A 22,336-nucleotide genomic window follows, 5' to 3' on the forward strand; every position below is an offset into this window, starting at 1 on the left:
CACTGTGTACAAATCATTTTGTAGTGCTGGACTTTGTCAGATGCAATTTGACCACGAAAGTGGTGGAAGCTGGGGCCTCCCGATGCAATCCAGGTGTCTGAGCGTGGAAAAAGGGGAAGGTACAGCGTGCGTGGTGTAAATAAACAACAGGACTCGAATCATCTGGCTTTGTCTTTCCTCTTGAGTGTTCTGCGTGTCTGAAATTGAGAAGGAAGGCGGGCAGACTGCCTTGCAGGGATTTCTGTTTAAGCAGTCCCAGAATACAGGCTTGGGATTCTCTACAACTTGCAGATTTTCCCTGTGGCTTCACAGTGGAGGGACGGTACTGGACTTGCTTGGGAATACGGCTCCCAGCTGCACTGGGGCGGCTTTCGGTAATTCACTGCTCGGGTGGATGAGGGGGAACAGGAACGGGCTCCCCTTTGTAAGGGAAAACAAGAGAATGGGTCCTTATCTGCTTACGCCTGCTGGATTTATAGGGTAGTTCTGCTGCAAGATACCTGTGATAAGTCAGTCGGTGAGTTCAGTGAGATGTAGCGTGTTTCTGGGGAGGAGGAACCGCTAGCTGTTGGTCTTCACGAGCTCGGTGATGGCCTTCCAAGCTTAAAGAGCTTCTTCTGCCTTCTTTGTTTACGAAATTCACCTCCTGTGGATATTCGGATGACAAAAGAACTGAAATCCCGAGGAAGAACTGTGAACCCAACGTGGTGAGGCTGGAATGACAGCGTACGGGGTGACTTCAGTAACGGGGGAAGACCCGCACTCGGTCAATGTGCATAGGAGGTGGTTGTCCTGAACAAAGCGTAGGTGCAAATCCTGGTTTGTAAAGTTGCGGGGGTTTTCTTTCCTCATTAGCCTCAGCTGTAAAAATGGGAAACTGGTTAGGGTAGGTAACGGGACCAAAGAGTCTCCGTAATACTGAAAAGCATCGCTTTCTTTTAGAGAAAATTGAGGAAAACCTTCAGTGTTCTTTTATTTTGTCAGTACTAAAAGATTTACAGGAGACTTCACTTCCATCTCTAGTTTCGATTTACTCTCATTGGAAAAGCATAATTATTTTGTGGGGGGATTTTTTTTAAAAGAGTATAAAATAAAGCTGATAATGCGGCAATGACAGTTGGCTTTCCTTCCCAAGTGTGAAATGTGTAATACAAACTTTAATGTGAAGTAATTCCAGGGCACAGTAACATTTTTATGGTATCTTGGATATCTCAGCTCTCATACAGAGAAAAGCTTTCTCAGTGGATTACTTTGTTTGCTTCTTACCTTTTCTCCTCCATCACCTCTCTTTCATTCTTCTAGTGTCGCTCTCCTCGTTCTTCTAATGCGTGCAGATTAATGAGTGCAGTTCTTCAGAGGTGTTTGTTTCCTATTCTTTAATAGTAAATGGGTTTTTAGCGCAATTACTGTAATGCCCTATTCGTCGTGCCTTTCTTTATCAACTCGTAGCGCTGAAAAATTGCTCTTTCAATGCCCACACTAATCCTTTGCTTTTGGCATTTCAGTACTTTTGTGCAGGCCTGCTTTGTTGTTGCTCTGGAAGGAGGACGGTGAAGGCAGCAATCTGTGCCAGGAGAGCTGCGCGCTCTGTATGCTGAGAGCTCGGCTGAGGAGGAGGAGATCTGTGGTGCCGAGACGCAGGACCTGTTGTCCTGCTCAGTACGAGCGAGAGGTGGCTTTGGGATGGTTTTGGTCGCTTGTGACCCTGTTCTTCTTGTTTACTCTTTTCGTGCTACCGTTCCTCATTCACCATCAGCGTGCCCTCTGAAGTCGAGGTGCTTTCCCTGTCACCGTAGGCTCTGCCTGTAAGCCAGCACAGGCACGCCTGTGATGGGGGTGGTGAGGAAATGTGCTCTACAGGTATGACCTGGCAAATACAGTAGGCCCCCACAGCTGTAGATGAGATCAGTCTTAGCTAACGATGCTTAGGACTGGAAAAGAGGGCCCTTTAGTTCTTTGTGTACAGCTTTGAGAAAACGTCATCCTCTTTACACACTGTTAGTGTAATTACAATAGGTGGTCAGATAAAGGTGTCTGGGAGGCACGTAGCTCGTGCCAGAGGCATCACGCTTAACCCTCCCTTCATCTTTTTAAAGGTCTTCTCCAGGCAGAGCTGCCCTCCTCTCCTAGCTCACCTACAGCCAGCTGCCACCAGCAGGGCTACAAGGACCTGGTGCCCCACGGATGCCGCGCACCGTCCCCGAGCTGCGGGAGGTGGCACGGGGTCCCCAGAGCTTGAGCTGGTTCTGTGCCGCCTCTGGGGATCGGCGGCGGGGTCCGCGGCTCAAAGCAGCCTTGGTGTGCTGCCGTTACTTCTGGTAGCTCTTGTGCACGGCTGCTAAAGTTTTCTCTGATGTGAACCTATCCCGTAAGGAGAAAACACGCTGTAAATAGTATTCTTCTACACGGTAAGGAGCGGGGGTATCTAATTGCAATAGCGAAGGAGCTGCTTCGGTCGTGCCAGTTCAGTCTGTGTGGGGAAGAGGAGCATCGGGATGCTGTGTTAGAGCGTGGTAACTGGGAGATTGACTTGCACTGGCTAGGTGTTAGCCACGCATCTTTTGGTGCTTAAGTAACCGTGTTCCTTGCTTGTGAATTGTAGCAAAAGCTTTTTAGAAGCTAAGTTATCGGCTACGTAACTGGCTTTCCAAAACACTGAGCCTTGATCCATAATTCAAGCACAATGGGCAAGCCTGAAGTTAGATGGTGCAAATATTCCTAATGCTTCGTTTAGCTTAGAACTCCCCAAGCTAAAAATCTGTCGTGCTGAGAACTGGATTTTTCCAAATTAAGCAAACTTTTTTCATTTTTTTTAAAGCAAGTTGTACTCCATGTACGTCATGTTTTAAGTGGTGACTCAGTGTACAGTTGATCAGACAAGGCGTATGCGTGCAGGTTGCATGCTATTTCCCTCCAATTTTTGTCTTTTCCCTTAATTAAAGCATTGTTGTTTGCTCCAATCAAACGTTCGATCTGTCATAACACCTTTTGATGTCAGACTGCATAAAAATTCACCCTGGAGGGGGTTAGCTGCTGGCTTGCATGGGAACATGCGGTGTAGTTCAAGGCTTGTTTTGCAATCGTAGGGGTGAAATGCACGTCAGAGTTATTTGGGTTGTTTGCTTCACCATCTCTCAGTGCTGCTGCAAGCTGAAAATTTGACTTTGTTATAGACATTTTTCACATAGGTTATGTGTGTGTGTTTTTTTTTAATAGGCCTTCCCTCCACGGCCACTGCTCGCTCAGCTGAGGTCAGTGGGAGCTGTCGTGGGTAGTAATTACCACTTGATGGCTGTTTGTCATCTTCAGTCACAAGAATTGGTCATTACAGTGAAGTTCACATTACGTGACCCTCCTCACTCTGACAGGCAGCGGTTAGCACTCTTGGGTATAAATTTTAATGTCTTTTATTCATGGCTGCCTTTGATCCTTAATGTTATTCAGCTTAAATGTTTGAGAAATGGTTAGCTGAAGTGTGAACTTGGTACTAAACTATTTTTAATCTGTCAGGGTGTGAATTTTTCCCGACTTGGGGGCCTGGTACTAGGCAGCAAGATTGCTCTCAGGGTCCCAAAGGCGAAGGTTTCCAATGGCTTCGTTTCTGGACACGCCGAGCACCCACCGTTCTCTTAACTCCGGTGACAGCTGGGACGTCCGAGAAAGCTAAATAAGGACCAGGAGACTGGATTTAGGTGTTGAGCTTTAACCGTCCAAGGTCGGAAGAGTTCATATCGACTTTCTTTCTGGAGCTCACAAAACCTTAGCTGAAAAAGTTCCCCACGAGTGGGATCAGCCTGTCCCCTGTGCCGCTGTTCAGGAGGCGTGCTGTGCAGTCACTGTTGTTAATGTTCCTCTGCTCAGAACAGTTCAAAATGTTAATTTTGGTTCATGTTTTCTCACAGAATGCTCTTCTGCCATGGAATAGCAATTACGGCTTTGAAATACTGCTCCAGATACCTGGCAGCGAGGATTTATCTCTTTGTAATAATGAAAACGTTAATAAAAAAAAATGGAAACAGGAATAGCTAGCTGGGCTTGTTTTGATGTCAATAAAACCATCACTTTCTAAAACCTTCATTAAATACTGTTACTATTAGTGTCTGCAATCCGCTTGATCTGTATACATTTTTACCTGAGTGTCCTCTCCTGTATTCTTTAGGATCCTCCGCTGTATCCTGTTTTCTCTTTTGTGTTTGTTGCTTTTTCCTATCTTTTTCGTTTCATATACTTTTCAATTTTGCTCTCAGATGTATTTACTTATTTCTGAACTCCAGCAAGAGGAATACAACTCAGAAAAGGGCCAACGAAGCGCATCGTGTGTTCATTATTGTTAACGCCGTAAGCTGGAATTTGATAAATTCTGGCAAATGACAAATCGCTGGAGGCTGAGCGGGGAGCTGGGGCCGGGCCTGTCCTCGTGCTGCGATTAGGCCTCACGGGCCCTCCTGGCTGTGCCCTGCTCGTGCACTCGGGGCTAAACTGATTATCGGATTTGAGATGAAGAAAGCGTTTTTCACCAGTTTTTGTAGGTGGAACTCCAGGAGCTGGCCCTCCTGGGGCAGGCCTGGCCTGCTCCTTGGGCTCGCTTGAGTGCAGGAGGACATTGCCGTGGTGAGCGGGGATGCGCCTGGGGCTGGTGGCACGTTGCTGTGTCAGCGTGCCTTTTGGCCTCGTGCTGTAGGTTTTCAGCTGGAGGCTTTTTTTGGAAGTGCTTTGTGACCTGTAATGAGCACAGCACGTGTAGCTGGTGTCCTGTGAACTCTGCGGGGCTAAAGAGCTGTGAAGATTTCCTGCGGGTGGGAAGGCTGCTCTGTTACCCATGGGATGTGTCCGGGGCTTTCTCTTCTTAGCATCCCAGAGAGTACCTGGAGCACCTGATCTGCACACAGACCGTGTCCCTGGAAACTAACGTGGAACAAGAAGGAACTGGCTGGCTGAGGGATGGCAGAAAGCTTTGAGATGACTTAGTATGACCCGATGTCAGTACTATGAAACGAGGCGGGTGACTGGCTGCTCCCACCAGCGACACGGATCGATGGGGCTGCCCCTGGCGCTTGGGATTTCTGAAATCACAGAGTCCCGGAATGGGTCGTGTTGTTTTTAAATACAGTATTCATGCAGTAGCTTTATGAACGATTGAGAAATCATTCTTTGATACAGCGGTGTAAATTGGGGTTTTCTGAAGGCGTTTTATAGGTTTGCTGCGTGCTGAGCAGCCAGCATAAGACAGCGCGTGTTATTCCAGAACTGCATCAGATTGACACAAAGTGCTGGAAATAGACAAGTCCAACAAGAAATCAATTGAATGTATTGTTATGGAGAAACAAAGCTGTATAAATAGATCGAGACTATCTTTAAAAAGTGGACATGTGGCTTTTTAGACTTGCTCTGGAGGAGATATTAGTGAAATGCAGAACTTGACCAAATGTGGCCAAAACTGTACATAAAGATTGAACATGACAATAATGCATCATAAAATCATTAGTGTGGAGAAATAAACATCTTGAAAGCTGTGTTGTCGTGCATGTGCTAATAGCAGTGTTTTCTCTGTCCAGCCCTTTATAACTATGAGGCCAGGGGACCAGACGAACTTTCCCTACAGATCGGCGACACTGTGCACATACTAGAAACATATGAAGGTAAGCCTGCAAAGCTTGCATTTTAAAACCATTGCTCTTACAATTTCATTGCTTTTCTTCTAGTGACTTTATCGTTCCATATTATCAGGTGATGAATTGCTTGCTTTCTTGCTAAAGGACAAAACCCGTTATTTTTAATGAGCCCAGAATTAACCAATGCTAGATGTGAACGAAGAAGCGTGTGGTCGATACCTGGTGAATACCCATTTCCTTTTCTATGAAAGATGGATGTTCTCACAGCTTTATTTGTATGGATCAATTGCAGTATCTATCCTACGTTTAGAGAAATGATAGATGTTTTTGGGATACCCTTGGGTAATGCAAAGGAGCCTGCTGCTAAAAGAAGTTTAATCTGAATTTGAAAGTCACCTGGGTGCTAAATTATTTACGTCTCTCTTATGATGGATACATGTGTTACAGTGCCACAGACTGACTTCAGGCTTTTCAGATGCTTTGCTTGTTTTGATATTAAAGCTGCAGAAGTGTTACATTTACCAAAATCTTTCCTCCTTGATCCATATAAAAGGGAATGTGAATGCTGTGTTTGATAATCACCAGAATGTGAAAATTGTCATAACACTTTTCTGCTTTTGCTTGATCCAGTAGTGAGCCAAGTAAAGTACAGCTCTTTTATTATATCCTTGACTTTAAGGCATGCTGCAACTTGGAAAGGTACAAGTAACATTTAACTAAACTGTCTATGTTGAAAATACTGTAACAATTTTTGTATTGTGTGAGTTGTTTTAATGTATGAATGCAACTTGTTTTGTTTTGGTGATACTGATCTTTTGGTACATCTCTGTGATAAATTTGTTTCAGATATTGGCTTAATAGAGTTTTTTTCATTGTTACATGTACTAAATCGGTGTTATTTCAACAGAAGTAACAAGCTTTATTCATCGCTATGTGCAAGTTAATTTTCTTGTTGCTCTTTGGTTGGCATTTCCTTACAGGGTTCAGCTTGCCACTGCAATGGCAAGTTTGAGTATGCAAAGTAATCTTGCCATCATCTGATATTATATGATTTAATAATCATCTTTTAATGCAAAAAAGTAAATGCAAATGGAATGATTTAAATATTATGTAGCTTTATATTTTTATATATAAATAAATGGGTTTAATTGATGAATGTGGGAGAAACTTTGAATCCCGAATAGGGCATGTGAAACCATGGCTGCTGCTAACTTAATGGGATGGTGGGGATGACTCGCTTTTTCCCTTAGACTTCAATAACAGAAAGACCTTTGTGGTCTCAGCTCATGGTTGTTTGGCTTTGGGCACATGGGATGAGTTTACGTTAAAAGAAATGCAAATAAATCAATGTTCTTCCAAACGTTTTATACAACAGTTGCTCATTACTTACCTGCTGTGATGGGAAACGAGGTGCTGTAATTGTTACCTCTCCCCACAGAGCTGTCATTATCGGGTAATTATTTCAGCTTTTTGATCTCCAGGTTTCTCTCCCCACAATGTGTGCAGCTTGCCCTGCAGGTGTCTTGGTGGCCGCAGCCTCCTGGTGCCCCGGCCCCCTGTCACCGAGCCCTTCAAGTCAGGGGATGTCTTCGTCCCCTGGGGCTTGTAGTTGGCTGCTTCTCCGAATCCTCTTTGTCACAATGAAATGCTAATGGTAAATGTTAGCACAATTGGTCTGCTCTCCCCGGACAGAAGGTGTGAGAGGATGAGGGCTGGGTCTCGTGGGCGATGTCTAGGGCTTCTGTAGGGTCCCAGTGGGATGGGTTGCTAGCAGGAACGTGGCTGATACCTCCTGAAAGTGCTACTTAAAGGACTAGATGGTCTTCAGACGTCCCTTCTGACCTTGGCCATTCTGAGGTTCTGTGATCAATGTGAAAATGTAGAGCTTTGGAATTTGTTACCGAAACGCTTTCATCTTTTAAAATTTAATCAAAGAAAACATCTTTTTCTGTGAAATGCAGAAGCGGTTCGTACAAATATCTTCATGTGCTGATTCTGCAAAGATCGAGGCTCGTTGCAGACAGCCCGGATTTTTATCGATGTTAAGATATTGGTAATGAATGTGCGCACTCATTGTTAAATCTCAATGCCTCTGCTCTTCCAGGAACCAAAGAAAAGAGGGAGCTCATTTCTCATACTAACACGGAGAGAATAATTGATCTTGAAAGTCAAATTAATGTTTTTCTTTCAGGTGGAATTGCAGAGGATTTTATTTTTCAATTAGAAAGCTTCCTCTCACACTTTTTAATGCGAACCTTACAGGAAAAGGCAGACAGCAAAGCCGTGTGACTTCATAAATAGCTTTCATGTGGCAAGAGAGAAGGATTGTTTTCCATAGCAGATGTCCCAAAACAAATATTTGCCATGTTCTGAATTAACACTGGCCTGATCTTTGTTGTTTTAATTCAGTTTCTTTGGTGGAATAGGCAAAATGAACATATGACTGATAAATGTGATTTATTAAGGTGAATGGCTATTAAGTGTAACAGTAAATAAGCCTCAAAACTCCGTGTGTACCTTTGAGCAGCAGTTCATTTCCAGAGCTGCTATGGAAAGGAAGCCTGGCTTCCAAAAGAGGTATTTTCAACGGAATTACTCCTGATACTTTGAGAACACTTCGGTGCTGATTGCAGCATTTTTTTAATGCAGTTAATACTTTATCTAGTGAACTGCGTAGTGAATAGGTGCATCATTCAAGAGGAACAACAGAACCTGCCAAATTTTTCCCTTCCTGTGCCTTTGCAGCTTTAGCAGAGACAGACACTTCATTTCTTAGTTGGGCATTTACTTGGCCGGGCATTTCCAGCCATTAAATCCAGTGATCTTTTTAAAGGAGAGGCTGGAAACCCTGGAACACATAACTAAGCCACTTAAAAGCCCAGGTCCCTTTCGAAAGTATTAATAGCATCAGCCTGTTCTTCTCTTGCTGGCGTTTTGTCCGAAACCAAATTGGCAGTAAATAAAGCGAGGAGGGTTTGCAGTTGTTCGCTGGGTACTTCAGTGAAGTGTCTGACATCAGATGTTTGCCCTCTTTGCTCTCCAGTTGCTTTTATTTTTTGGCCTCCAGAAAAAATGAGGTTATCAGGGACTAAAACTAGGCAGGGCCATGGGCAGGGCCACCTTCTTAGTGTCACTGACACCCGTGCACACTCGTCCCGCTCCTGCCTGCAGCCCGTGCTGCGTTTGGTGTGGCGGCTGGGTAGGCCTGCCCCAGCAGCCCTGCTCTACTCGGTCTTCCCCTTCTTGGCCGGGGTCTGACAATAAATGCATTTGCTGCAGTTTGAAGAAAAGCAGCAATTTTGTGACTTTAATTCCTTTATTTCATGTCTGTGGGGGACCTGGTGGCTTTTGGAGTGCTTGTCTGCATGTGGAGACACATGCATTACTTTTTAGTGGGTGGAGAACTGTGAAAGTGAACAGGCCACGTGTTTGGGGACGTTGGTTGGAGATGACTTCCCCATCGCCCCTGTGTTTAACTACATCGCTCTGGCAGGTGTTAGTGGTGTGGCTCAGTGCTTTCAGCTGAAGCAGGGAGCTCGGCTCCCCTGGCCAGGCGGGCATGGCGGCCGGGTTGCAGGCCTGGAGCCAGCACGGAGAGCGTTCGGGTGGTGCCCGCCAGCGCAGGATGGGCCTGGTCGGACTTGCCCGGCAGCTCGAGGACCTCTTTGTTACACCAGAGCCTAACCAGTTCTCCGAGGCAGGTTCCTGCTGCTTCACCTGCCGTCTCTGGTAGCTGTTCCTGCGGAGGTTCTGCGGAGAAGAGCTGGCTTTGCTTCGTAACCCGTGTGCGCAGCGCGGTGTCCTCGGTCAGGAGAGGTGTGGGGTGGGAAAGGAGGTGGCAGAGACCCCACGTGGGCGTGGAGCTGAAGAATGCGTGATGGTGCCTGTGAACAGTCGTGGTGTTCATCAGGTTAGACCCCATGACTTCAAAATTTGGGCTTGTTCATGTAAAACTGAGGTGATTTAATGCTTTAACAGGACTGCAGTCTGTGCAGGTCTCTGCCCCTTCAGCCAGCACTGGCAGAAATGCTTTGTCCTCCTTCCACCCGACCTGTTTTCCCCTTTACCACTGGAGAGCGGACTGAAAAATCCCGTGTGCTTGAGACTTCAGTTTGTACTCCTAGTCGCAGGATGTAGATTAATGGATTTATCAGCACGTGCTGTCTACCTGGAATTTTCTTCCTGCCCTGGTTATTATCAGGAGTGGGGCTGTAGTGTTCTCCCAGCTCTTGCTTCCCACCCGTGCTGATCAGCAGGCCGTGCATGCATGTGCTCGACAAAACCCCAAGTGAGTTGAGGCAATCTGTGCCTCCTGACCCCAGGTGAGATCTCCCCAAATCTCAGAGCGCAGCTCGCTTCTCACCCCACGATGGCCAGCAGGAGAGCAAGCCGTGGCAAACGGAAATACAGCGTGCCCAAATGCAGGTTTTCGAGACGCTGCCTCCCAGTTTGCCACCTGCCTTTGGCGACGGCAGAGCTTGCCTGGGCTGAGCAGTCCCCTGCGTCGGGTGTTTGTGCCCGAGCAGTCCCGCACATCGGGTGCTCCCTGCCTTGCCCCGGGCTGGGGCCACAGAGCTCCTTGCGCCAGCAAGCGTGTGCTGTGCAGCCGTTAAAGGCAAAGCCCTCCGAACATAGTGCTTCCCACAGCCATCTCAGAGCTTGTCCTCACAAACACAGCGCTTCCTGGTGCTGTGGGACCCCTGAACAATTACTGGTAGAGGCTTTTTTTTTTTTGAAGCGTTTGGGTGCTTTAAGGAGCAGTGGTTGGTGTCCTCGTGCTGATGCTGTGCAGAGCGAGTCTCCACCGGGATGCCCTGGAGCAACGTGCAAGTAACTTCAGACCCACAGAACCCTTTCCCCCTGTGAATTAGCTGTTCCTAGGCTCTGATTGTTATTTCTAGTTGTTTTTATGAAGCTGTTCTGACGCTTCATCGTGTTTTTATTTTTTACAAACTCCATCAGAGCCTTTGCCTGCTTTTGTGTTTTCATTTGTGAACTGTAAATCCCAAATTATTCTGGTTTCCTGATGAGGTGACAAAGGGCTAATCTGCATTTGAGAACTTGCATTTGATGAATTTAAATAGGTTTTAAATTAAAACTATGTGAACAGTATGTACCTGTAAAGTTAATGCTCTTAAGTTGGTTTTATTTATGTTGGTAAATTACCGATTAAAACGAAATGCACCACAATTAAACACATCACGTAAAATACCACCTCTGTCATGCAGTGTTCTCCATCACTTTGTTTACCATCACTCGGATTTTATAGCTTTCAGAGGAGGCTTTGTTGTAGCCGGGATATGAATTCTGTAGAGAACTGAGCTTCAGGAGTGTGTCGGTGGGGGATGAAGCACGTTTGCAACACAAGGCACAGGGCTGGGAAGGAGCAGTTGTTGGGCCACGTGAATAAATGCTTCAACACTTTCTCCTTTTTTCCTCCTAGGTTGGTACAGAGGCTATACGCTAAGGAAGAAATCCAAGAAGGTGAGTGCTGCCCGAGCGGACGGGGCTGCGTGGTGTCGCTGGCAGCGTGCTAGAGCCGAGCTCTCGGGCGCGTTGTGTTACTGCATCGTAACAACCCAGCGTGTCTCCGCTGACCTGAACTGGGTGCACTGCCAGCCAGTGCTGAGTGTGATTTTTGTCTAATTAACTGGAACTTAACTGCAGCGAGGCCTGAAAACTGACTTGAATATCTGTTTTTTGCAATGTAAGGGTGGATGTACGCACGGTTACTCTGGCTGTCTGGGTGTGTATCAGCTCTGTTCTGCAGTAACTCGTGTGCCAAAGCCTCTGCCCTTGTAAAAAGTGAAGAACTTCACAGCCTAGCTGATCTGCTTAAAGGCTGACAGTTTGCTCTGCTATCTGCTAAACAATATATTGCTTGTAAAATGCAATTCCGTCTTGGGAAGTGATGAGATCCACGTTGTGATTTTCAGTCATTCTCCGTGAGAGGGGCAGTAATCTTCTGCTGTGCAATTTTGCCTAGTTGTTAGGCTTCAAAGTGTGCGTAAAGGGCTGCTGTTTATAGCAGCGTTCCTGAAATAGTGAAGGAAACAGCGCAAGTGCTGCTTGCAATGTTTTTTCTTTATTTTACTTTTTTAACTTTACTTTATGGCAGCAATTAATCAGAATTGCATAACTTTTCATTTTTCTTCTTATTTTTAAATTAAAACACAAAATTTTCACGTTTGCATACAGAGGGATGTTTTAAGTTGTTCCTGCATGTCTGAAAGTACAGAGTTAGTTCTGTGGTTCATCCCACCCATTTCCTAACCAGCCTGTTCTATGTTTTTTCTACTCTATTTTGATATTTTCTTTTTTTGGAGAGATGCTAAATTTCTTACAAACCATATTTCATGAGCATGCCTTGTTCAGCCTAAGCAGAAATTATGCATTCCTCTTAGCTTAAATTAATTCCAGGTGTCGCTGAATTTGTCCAACTGAAACTAAATGTAGTAACTTTTTAAAAAACAAACCGATTTTGTGATATTATATTGAGTTGCAACCATTAAAATGACTGCACTGTCTGTTGAAGAGGTTTTTGGCTTGTAATGCTAACGATAGGTTGATGATAGAAGATGGTACGTGATATAAAGCTTGTGAACTAGTGGTTGCAACACAGGATGACTGTGTTCTGCGTGTCCACGTGTCCCTGTTTGTGTCACCCCAAATGAGCCAGGCAGCCCAGTGTAATGCATGCTCTCAACCCATATTTGTTTTAACTGGGAGCCCATAAACCTTGGAGAAAACACGTGGGGAACAGAAGCAATACCTTACGGCAGGAGAAGAAAGCTTGGTTAGACCTGAGGAAGAGCAAATGGCAGGACCTGAATTACGGGTGGAATGTCATTTTAGAATACATTTATTATCAAATAATTTGTTTGTAGTCTTTAACACTCTCAAAAGCAAGTCTGTCTAATTTGTATACGATTACTTAGAACAGGCCAGCTCTGCTGATTTCGGTGTGGTGAAGTCTCTCCTTGTCGAGGATGCAATAACACTTTCTTGAAAGGGCATGCAATGTAATGTTTAAATATACTTAAAAAAAAATAAAATAAAATAATTCTGATTCTTAAGAGGATGTGAACAGCTCTGTGCAGACCTAGCAATGTATCTTGGTGGGTTGGTAGGGAATAGATATGTTATCTGCACCTGGCTATTTTAAATAACTTTGTACCTCTCTCTCCCTCTCAAAGGGCATATTTCCTGCCTCCTATATTCACCTTAAGGAAGCAATAGTTGAAGGAAAAGGGTGAGTTTCATTTGAAAAATCACAAAAATCCATTTTCCTATTTGTACAGGTACAATTTCAGTGCTTTATCAGATAACTTGTACTTGTTTCTAGTTAGTTACAGAGCTTATGCCAGTGCTCTGTGTGTGTTTGGCAAGCAGCTCACCTTGGGCTCAGGGGTCCGCTGTCGGTGCTGCGCCCAGCTTAGCTGCAGCTTCACGGAGCTGAGCTGCTCTGCAGTGATGAAGAGCTTCAGAAGAACAGATAATTTACCAGTTTGCTTTGTAGGCTTTATTAGTCCCTCGATTCGTAGTTAATTAGATGAACTTGATCCAGCCCATCTCCATTTTAGTTCAGATTTCACTTTTCCCAACTTTATCTTCTAACCCTTGAGTTTTAATAATTCTGCCTTAAAATAATAAAAGAGGGCTTTGCTATGAGATACCTTCCTTTTTATGCAGATGAAGTTTAAGTCACTTAATTCCCCCTTCATTAAATCTTGTGGGCTGGACCCCTCACTGACGGCTGTTACCCAGGCATTGTTTCCTACCTTGCAGAGAAGCTCTGCCGAAGCGCTGCCTTCCAGTGAGGGGTGGTTGTCTTCTGATCCTCCTGCTCCCCTGCCTGATGCGTGAGGCTATGAGTAGTTGGGGCTCTAACAGATGTAAAAGCTTGGATCTTTATTTGTCAAATCAGCGTTGCTGGACATGGATATAAAAGTTCAAAAAATCGGTGTAAAAGATACTTCTGAAGAAAAAAGTAGAAAATCAGAAAAAAAGTGACGTTAATAAATAATTAGCCAGGTATGAAATGTAGTGTAACAGGATTAAAATACTATATTCCTTTGTGCCTGATTTATTTTTATATGCTATTAAATATGTAAATGATAAAACTGCTAATCATATGATTGCTGCATAATGACATCTTTCTTGCTGATTACAAAACTACTTTTGAGTACCCCACTTCTGAAATATTAAAAGACCTAGCTGTTGTTTCATCCTTGGATGGCACAATTTTAAAACAAGCCGTACAGAAACTTAATGGTAACGACCTGCATGCTTCATTTTCTTTGTAAGACCAATAGTTTTGAAAATCAATTAGGCATTGTGGCATTGTGTGTGCTGTACATCTGGCTTATATCTTGGTTGCTTTGTGTAAAATGAGTATCTCAGTAGCAAATGGTATGGTGAGGTATGTGTCAGTGTCTTTTGACTATAGAAACAAGTGGGGGAAAAAAATGGTGAGCTCAGTAGCATAGTCTCAACCCTCTTATATATCTCCTTTACAAATATATCTTCTACGTCACACGACGGTAGTGGCATGCACTGCTTCTCCTGTACATGATGATAGATTTTTTGCTAACTTATGAATATGTAGTGGTGTTATTTTGAATCTGTCATTGCTGAATTGGTTTTGGAAATGACCGGTTCCTTCCCAGAAATGACTCTTCTGTCTTACCCCAAGCTATTACTTAACTCTGGCTTGTTTCTCGTCCTTTTAAGACAACACGAAACAGTTATACCCAATGAGCTCCCGCTGATTCAGGAGGTTACCACAACGCTCCGGGAGTGGTCTATAATATGGCGGCAGTTATACGTTGTAAGTACCAATTCCATTAAACGGGTACAATACTCCGTGGTTTGTGAAAAAAGTAATGCTATGAAAGGTACATTAAGAAGAGTGAGGAAACTGTTAATGGATTTCCCCTTCTCCTACTGTTTCTGAAGGCTGTTTAATGTTCAAACAGTATTCAGCATCATCTGTGTTAAGGCAGAAATCTCAGTAGTGTTTACTTGAATATTTTCTAGAACATTATTTCTTGGCAGAATCAGGTTTTTAGAGTGATACCTTGATACAGCAGTAATTTGTTAAGCAGTTATGACTGACTAGACGGAAAATCCTTTTTTATGAAGTGGTATTATCCAGAATACACCAACTTTTTGAGATAATAGATTAGATTTTTCCAAATCTGCAGACAATTGCAGTAAAGAAATGGAGAAAATTGTTCTGAGGGCAGTTTTTAAGGCTGTTAATCTTTATGAGAAATTTGACTATTTGATGTCAAATTCGTGGGTATAAACCTCTACCTTTGAAGATTCATCCATGCAGGCCTCTTACATGTCATTGTTCTTGCACTTGAAGTTGATTGATTGCTTTACATATATTGACCTTAAATTACATGCTTTAAATTAGTATTTTTTTATATGTTTAAGTTCTAAACACAGAACTTACTCCTAGGAATTTATAGCAATAAGCATTCTGAATTTCTCAGATGGGTTAATAGAAAAATACAGTAGCTATGAAACTGCACAGATAAAAGCACTCATAAGTAAGGTATAAGTAGTGTTCCACATAAACCTGAAAAAAGTGGCTCAAATGTAGACCAACATCGTATTGTTGAAGGTAAGGTACCCTAGTTCTGACTTCTCATGCTCTGATTGTGTAAGGTCACTATCATGAAATAATATGAACATCGAAGCGTTGCATTTAAAGTCTGGTTTAATGGAGAATAACTGTTCCTTATAATGTTCCTTATATGCTTGAAATCTTCAATCGTAAAAGTAGAAGCTGTACAATGAGGAGCGAATATTATAACGTTACTGAGACCACGAGCTACCACTAAGGACTATTGCTCTTAATACAGAAAAACTGGAGATGGCAAGAAATGAGAAATTACAGTTTTAATGTGCCTAGTTTATACTTAGTTTACTGTTAAAGGTTATTTGAAGGTAGACAGAAACCAGAATTTCTGAGCACCTGACCCAAAACCCATTGCAGCTAATCAAAAGCGTCGTATAGATTTAAGTTGGTTTGAATCATACCCATGAAAGTAAAAGTTAAGGTTAAAAATAGTGTGCTGGAAGTGGTCCTGTGTTGCAGCAGATGAGATGAAGGACAATACACTATATGAAGAGAAACATTATATGCAAAGAGTTCTAATGTGACATGAAACTAGGGAGGTAAAGTGTTGAGGATCAGGGAAGAAATAAATGGGCAGGAGTGAAATAGGAGGAAGAGTCTGCAGTGGACACAGGGAGAAGCTGAGAGAGACAAGGTAAGAGCATTTGAGAGAGATTTTTCTTTTTTTTTCAGTAATTAATGTGAACATAGAATAGAGAAAATTAAAATGTCACTAGATCCAACTGTTTGGTAAACAGTATATTGGCCAGATGGTGAAACCTGTGTTAGTATTTACCTGTGGTTCCACTGCTGCATGTTACTGAAGACAGTGCAGATTACGTTTTGGCCCTGATGTCTCTTTTCGTGTGTGTGGTTATCCTAATATGTAACCTGGTACTGCTTCACGCCAGAGAAACACCGCTTCCAGCAAAGACTGGGTTGAGGAAGTTCTGAAGTTTTCCTAATGAGGGAATCACTTGTTCTAAGTGCTCATGTGTACCATCTCTGTGGTCATGTATTTACTTCTGTGAAGACGTGAGCAGCTGCAGAATGCTGCATTGCTTCTCTGAGAGCTCTGAATTCAGGAGCAGGCAAATTGGATGCTGCCAGCGGCCTCAGTTCACTGGCAGAAAGGGTTCCAGTCCCGGACACAGCTGTAGTTTGAGTAGGTACATCACTGGGTGAGTTTTGTGTCATTTGTATCTCAAGGGTATCTGCCAGATTAGCTGTACACGGTCAAATGCCAATGAGAGGTTCAAGGGGTTTTGGTTTTGGTTGGCTGGAGGTAACAACAGGTGTCAAACTGGTCAGTTTACAGGCTAGAAGGATCTTCCGTGTTGTCCACATCTTGCATATCAAAAGTCGCTAAATGACCGTGGCTATCCCTTTATTCGGTCCACAGTTTGTGTTTTTGAATACTGAATAGGCTTTCAGTTCTGATTTGCAGATAGTGGAGGAAGTGGCATGTTGTTCGTCTTAGTAGTTTGATTGCCTGCAGCACTGAAAATCATGAACCTCTTTCTCATTTGAATTCGTCTGCATTTAGCTTCCAGCCACAGGAGCCTGTTGCGTCTCTCTCTGCTACATTAAAGAGCTTTTAATAACCGGTATTTTCTCTCTGTGAAGGTTCTCACACTATAATCAAGCCAGCTTTTTGATAATCCGAACAGACTGAAGTCTTCACGTTTCACAGTTAGATATTTTTTTTCCCCCTGAGTCTTGGAGTCATATTCTTTTCCTGCACCTGCAATTTTTTGTTGGCCTTCATAGGTAGCAGGGTGTTTTAACTTTATTTTAATTATTTAATTCTAGTTACTTTCCCTCAAATAAGGCCTGGGTATAGTCTGAATGAAGGATAGCTGTGTGTAGGCTAAATAATTTGGTGTTGTAGGGTGTTTAGAAAGATGTATTCTTAAGAGTGTATTGAGCTAATGGCTTAGCTAGATTTTGAGGGTTATGAAGATTGTTTCTGGGTAAGGTCAAAGCATTCAGAGCCTTAGAATTGTCCTTTTCTTGACGTCTTTCACAATAAAGATAGGCCATTGTGCTGTAACTTTGTGCATAGTATTGTTTGTTTGCACTAAAACTGTACGTTTGCACCGTTCAGACCAATGTCAAATTTTGTTTTGTGGTTGAAGGTATGTTCTTTAATCCCTGAGTATAAAATGCTCTGGAAAAGGGCATTTTCAGTATGAAACTTTATCTTCCTATGTTCTCGCTTAGCTGTGTATTGCCAAGGAAAGTTTGCACATGCTGTTGTGCACTCCTTAATATCCATAGTTCCACTCGTTATAACCAATGAAGGTATTTAACTTTTTTCTGTAAGGCTTTGGGCTTTCCTGGTTTTCTACTTTCCTTCAGATGTTATCTGTGCACTCACAAGGTACAGATGTGCTTGGCTTTGCTCACTGAAGAGCTGTAAAGTATTATTCTGAAGATTTAACTTTGTAGGGTAGGTGGGCGAGAAGAGGATTCTCTAGCGTGTTGCACAAGGAGTACTGCAGAACCCGAACCTCTTGTTGTTACAATTCACTGGTTTTAGTTCTGTTCTACTTGGTATAGAGAGTCACTAAAAGAAGGTACTATATGAACCAAGAAAACATCTTTGCATTCAATGCCTGTTTCCCTTGTACCCTTTAAAATGCATATTTTATAATAGTAATTTATTACATGCATTTAAAAGATGTTCAGCATGCTTCAAAACTAACTTCTACCCACTTTTTTCCCCTCCAAACAGCAAGATAACAGGGAAATGTTTCGGAGTGTACGCCACATGATATATGATCTTATCGAGTGGAGATCTCAAATACTATCTGGGACTCTACCCCAAGATGAGCTCAAAGAACTGAAGAAGAAAGTGACTGCAAAGATTGATTATGGAAACAGGTTTGTGAACAATATTTTCCGAGTGTTTGTGATGAAAAGCAGATCAGCTTTGTATATTACACCTTAGCTGTCAATGACGTCTTAAGGGATTCTTTTATTCCTGTGTTTATGCAAATGTAATAGTAGTATATTAAAAGTCCTGTTAAACCATGATAAAGAATGAAGTTGATATAGCATCTTCTTAGTATAGAATTTGGTATATATTATATTAAAGTAGAATTAATACGGAACGCTTCATGACACTATAAATTTTATATTAGTATGAAGTTGTGCCTTTTTTTTTAAGGTCAGTTAAAAAGTGCAAGTAGTGCCTCTGTTTAAGATGTCATTTAAACCCTGTTTGCTGGTGCAGCATAAACGGTTGTTGCCTTCTCAATGCCACCAGCTGTGTGTGCCCTGAAGTCACTTATGCTGTAATGTGATGTTGAAGGATTTGGCTCAGAAGCATAGTTTAGCTCATTGTTGTTCTCTTTATACAGTAAGTGCCTTGTACCAAAAGATTAACAGATTTAAAAAACAGAAGTGAAATGAAAATTGTGAAAAAAAAATTAAACATAAAGAAATGACATCAGAATAAGTTGCAGAAGTCAGGTATGGTAGTAATTCTGTTGAATTCATTTTTAATTATAGAATAACTTCCAAACAGTGATCAGGATCAAAGCAATTATTATTTTTTTTAAATACAGGTGGTAGGATGCAAGTTGTCCAGGCAGTTTCCCTTTCGTTTGAAAAATGAGAAATCATACCTTCCTCTTAAATCAGGAAAACATTTGAGGGAATATTTTAAATACTGAGAGAGCATTGTAGTACCGTGCACTGGGGACTGAAAAACTGTTTGGCAAACCAGTCTTTAAATCCCTTGTGATGGAAATAACTCACCAGGTTTCAGCAATTTGTACTTGATTCCTTAAGAACTGTCTAACTTGCAGTATTCCTGTTTGTGCACTTTATCAGCAAAAGCCACAATTCAAAAAAAAAGTCAATAACCCCATTCAGTCAGTAATTTAGCATGTATAATCCAAGATACGGGCTGCTGTACCCCAGTAGACAATTAACCAGATGTTGTTGATATTATTTGTTCGGCTACTGTATTTTACCATCTGTCTAAGGAGATGGTTAAAGTTACTCTGAATAACCTCCAGATGCTCACTATTCAAATACAATAGAACATCTTGTGCTAGGCTTTATATTCGTAATGTGCTGATGGACTAATTAAGTGATCAGAACATTCTCTGCAGAGTACAGGAGGAGAGCGCATTCGAACTTCTGAGTAAATCCCCACAACTGCAAGGATCCCATATGTTTCGTAATGTAGTCATATACTCACTTTTGTCTAAAATAAGCATGAGCGATGATTTTGATATCTGGACAGAAAGAATTCATTATGCTCTCTATAAATGTTTTCTGATCTAATCATATCCTAACTTTTCCTGTTTTGTGAAAGGCTGATTTGTAAGTAAGATCTTCCTATAAATAAAGATGACAATTTTATTGCACGTTGTCGAAATAACCGAGGAAGTAAAAGTAGTCTTATGAAGCTGTGTTTATATTGCTCGTTTGAAACTGGGTCAGATAATTTTGTTGGGAAAACATGTTCCTTGTTCAGTTGCAGAAATCTGTAACTGGGACGTTTAAGGAAAAATCTCATTTTTAACTTGAAAGCGATGCTCGGGAGAAAGAAAGGATAAAACAAATTATGCCAAAGTAGTGTTTGCTTCTGTTCATTTGACGATCTGTGCATACATCCTTGTCCCGTTCGTGTGTGGAGGCTAGGCGATGAGTTGTTCTCTGATTTTGAGTTACGCTTTCCTCTGCTCCGGTTGGGAGTCTCCTGCGGAAGATTTCAGCTCTCGTTCATCCCAGCCCGTACAGTTACGGTACAAGTAACCAGTAGGCGCATCCCCTGCTGTGACTGCTGTCCCAAGGAACGTGGTTTGGGCTGCTTTTCTTCTTGGCTTCAGTGGTGAAGCCCCATTCTCAGCAGGACGCTTGTCTGTGAGCTTGGTGGGCCAGGGGATGCTGAGGACTGGTGAGGTGCAGCTCCGGAGCAGAGCTGAGGAGGTGTTTCTTAATGAGCTGCTGCCTGCGCGCTGTGACTTGTGTTGAGTGATGGTCATCCACCTTCGAGTTACTGCCGTGCGAGTAATTAGAGGGTTTTCTGTATTGACTCTGCTCAGGGCGGTGTTTCAAACCTCCAGGTTTCCCTCTCGTCATGGTGGGCAAGGAGCTATCCACAGCTCGTGCTCTTCTCTTGCAGCGATTATGGGTCATGTCCAAAGGGGATTTACTCTGATAAACCACGAGCCTCTGGGGGGCTTATCAGATTCTGCAAGTTTGATTTAAGCTTAATGATCAAACATTTCAAAGGCAAAGTTACAGCAGCTCTCTCATGAGGGGTGACTACAGATTAGCAGATGATAATATTTGGGACCGTATGTATTGAACGGGAGGTGAGAAGAGAAGATTGGTAGAGAAGCGCAGGTCAACCTAGACAGGAAGTCTCTCTATCCTGGGTTCCACTGCCAGCTCTACAGTGACATGGAAAAACTTAGAAAATCTTTCCTAAGACTGGGCTTGATTATGGCAGAAGCCTTCCTCACTGCAGAAGATAATTGTGGATGTTAACACCCTGCTGCCAGAAATCTGGCTGCTGCCTTAAATAAAGAGAAACGTCTTCTGCCTTGTTTTTTGTAGATTTCTGCTAAACCATGATTAATATGCTGCTGTGGCGGAGAACACGGAGTGGGAAGCAATGAACTGACCAATTTGCATGTGGCGTGAATGTAGATGGTGTTTGTTCGAACTGTCAGATGAATCAGAGGAGCAGACAACTTCTCTTGCAAATTTAGTTCTTTAAGAAATTACTTCCCCAGCTGTTCTGCTATTTAACTTACATCAGTTCTTTCTGTGCTGTGGGGAAAAAGGGACTTCCAGCCAGGAGTGATTATCTCCTGGGCTGGTAACGTGTTAAATTGTTTTATCGTGTATCAACTAATGATTTCTACCGTACATCAGGTGCACACGACTTTAACCATAAGCACTTTGCAGGAGTTTTTTTTAAGCATTTACTTGAGCATTGTTAACTCACGAGCGTGTTTTGGTTTCGTTCAGAATTCTTGATTTAGATCTGGTTGTTAGAGATGAAGACGGCAATATTTTGGACCCGGAGCAGACGAGCACAATTAGCCTTTTTCGAGCACACGAAATAGCTTCCAAGCAAGTTGAGGAGAGACTGCTGGAGGAAAAAGTAAGATGCAGCATGCAACTGTAGCGTTTCCCTTTGAAACATGCAATTGTAATTTAACTAGGTTACTGTTATTATTAGCATTGGTAACGAAGAATTTGATATGTTTACGCAGCGTTATCAGGCTTAAATGTTTTGTAAGAACTCATGTCATAGGCTTTTTAATTTTTGTGGTTTTTTTCATTTAAAGGGATTATTAGAAATCACAGTTAAGAGGTATCAGTAAATCGGCTAGACTTGCCTTAGAGATGCAGCTGTAACAAACTTGCATGCTAGGTTTTCATGAGGTTTTATTTTTGAGAATCACGTAGAACAATGTCCTCATATTTGTGGGATTTATGTATGCCAATCCTGAAAATTTGTTTGTTGAATTACAGGGGCAAACTTAAAGACTTTCTCAGACTTGAACAGGCAACTTCTTTGCAATTCTAATTTTTATTTTTAAAAGGAAAAATATTTCCATTGTGAGGAGTCTTCCCAGCAGCATGAGGTAGCGGAGCACGTTGCTCATGAGTGTGTCAGTGCAGCTTAACAAGTTACTGTGTCTTCCTGAGTGGTAAGGGGCATATACACACCTGCAGCCCTCAACAAACTTGGTGCAGAAATATGGTAATTGGAACAGAATTGAAACTAATGCAGTTTTGCATCCAGAGTTGTTTCTTTGTCCCCACTTCAGCCAGTTTCCGTGGTCATATCCTGGCTTTGAGTTTTGTGAAAAGTAGAGTATATGAAGTAGTGTAGACACCACCTAGGCGTCCTGTCCTGTCTCGTCTCCTCACATTGCTCACAGTGTTTTAAGAGGAGGCTTGTAACTTGCTGTTGAGCATCAGTTGCTGTTCAGGGACTTGGCAAACTGGTGCCAAAGCTCCAAGTCCTTGCAGCAGGGGACCTGGGGTGGGACAAGAGTTCAGAGCACTTTGCTGCGGTGCCGGTGCCGATGGGAAGAGCCTCTCTGCTTCCAGT

General features: G+C 42.8%; 1 protein-coding gene across 4 annotated transcripts in view; it reads left to right on the plus strand.

Annotated features, from left to right (window-relative positions):
- Nucleotides 1–22,336, plus strand: part of DOCK1 (dedicator of cytokinesis 1) — a 281,310-nt gene that overhangs the window by 13,339 nt on the left and 245,635 nt on the right. For all 4 annotated transcript variants that reach the window (XM_080596602.1, XM_080596603.1, XM_080596604.1 and 1 more), the window contains exons 2-7: nucleotides 5,556–5,639; nucleotides 11,056–11,096; nucleotides 12,809–12,864; nucleotides 14,346–14,442; nucleotides 17,981–18,129; nucleotides 21,241–21,376. In XM_080596602.1, the coding sequence (XP_080452728.1) occupies nucleotides 5,556–5,639; nucleotides 11,056–11,096; nucleotides 12,809–12,864; nucleotides 14,346–14,442; nucleotides 17,981–18,129; nucleotides 21,241–21,376 (563 nt within the window). The remainder of the gene's footprint in view (nucleotides 1–5,555; nucleotides 5,640–11,055; nucleotides 11,097–12,808; nucleotides 12,865–14,345; nucleotides 14,443–17,980; nucleotides 18,130–21,240; nucleotides 21,377–22,336) is intronic.

Source organism: Anser brachyrhynchus (assembly GCF_964034855.1).
Source record: "Anser brachyrhynchus genome assembly, chromosome: 6".
Taxonomy (NCBI): domain Eukaryota; kingdom Metazoa; phylum Chordata; class Aves; order Anseriformes; family Anatidae; genus Anser; species Anser brachyrhynchus.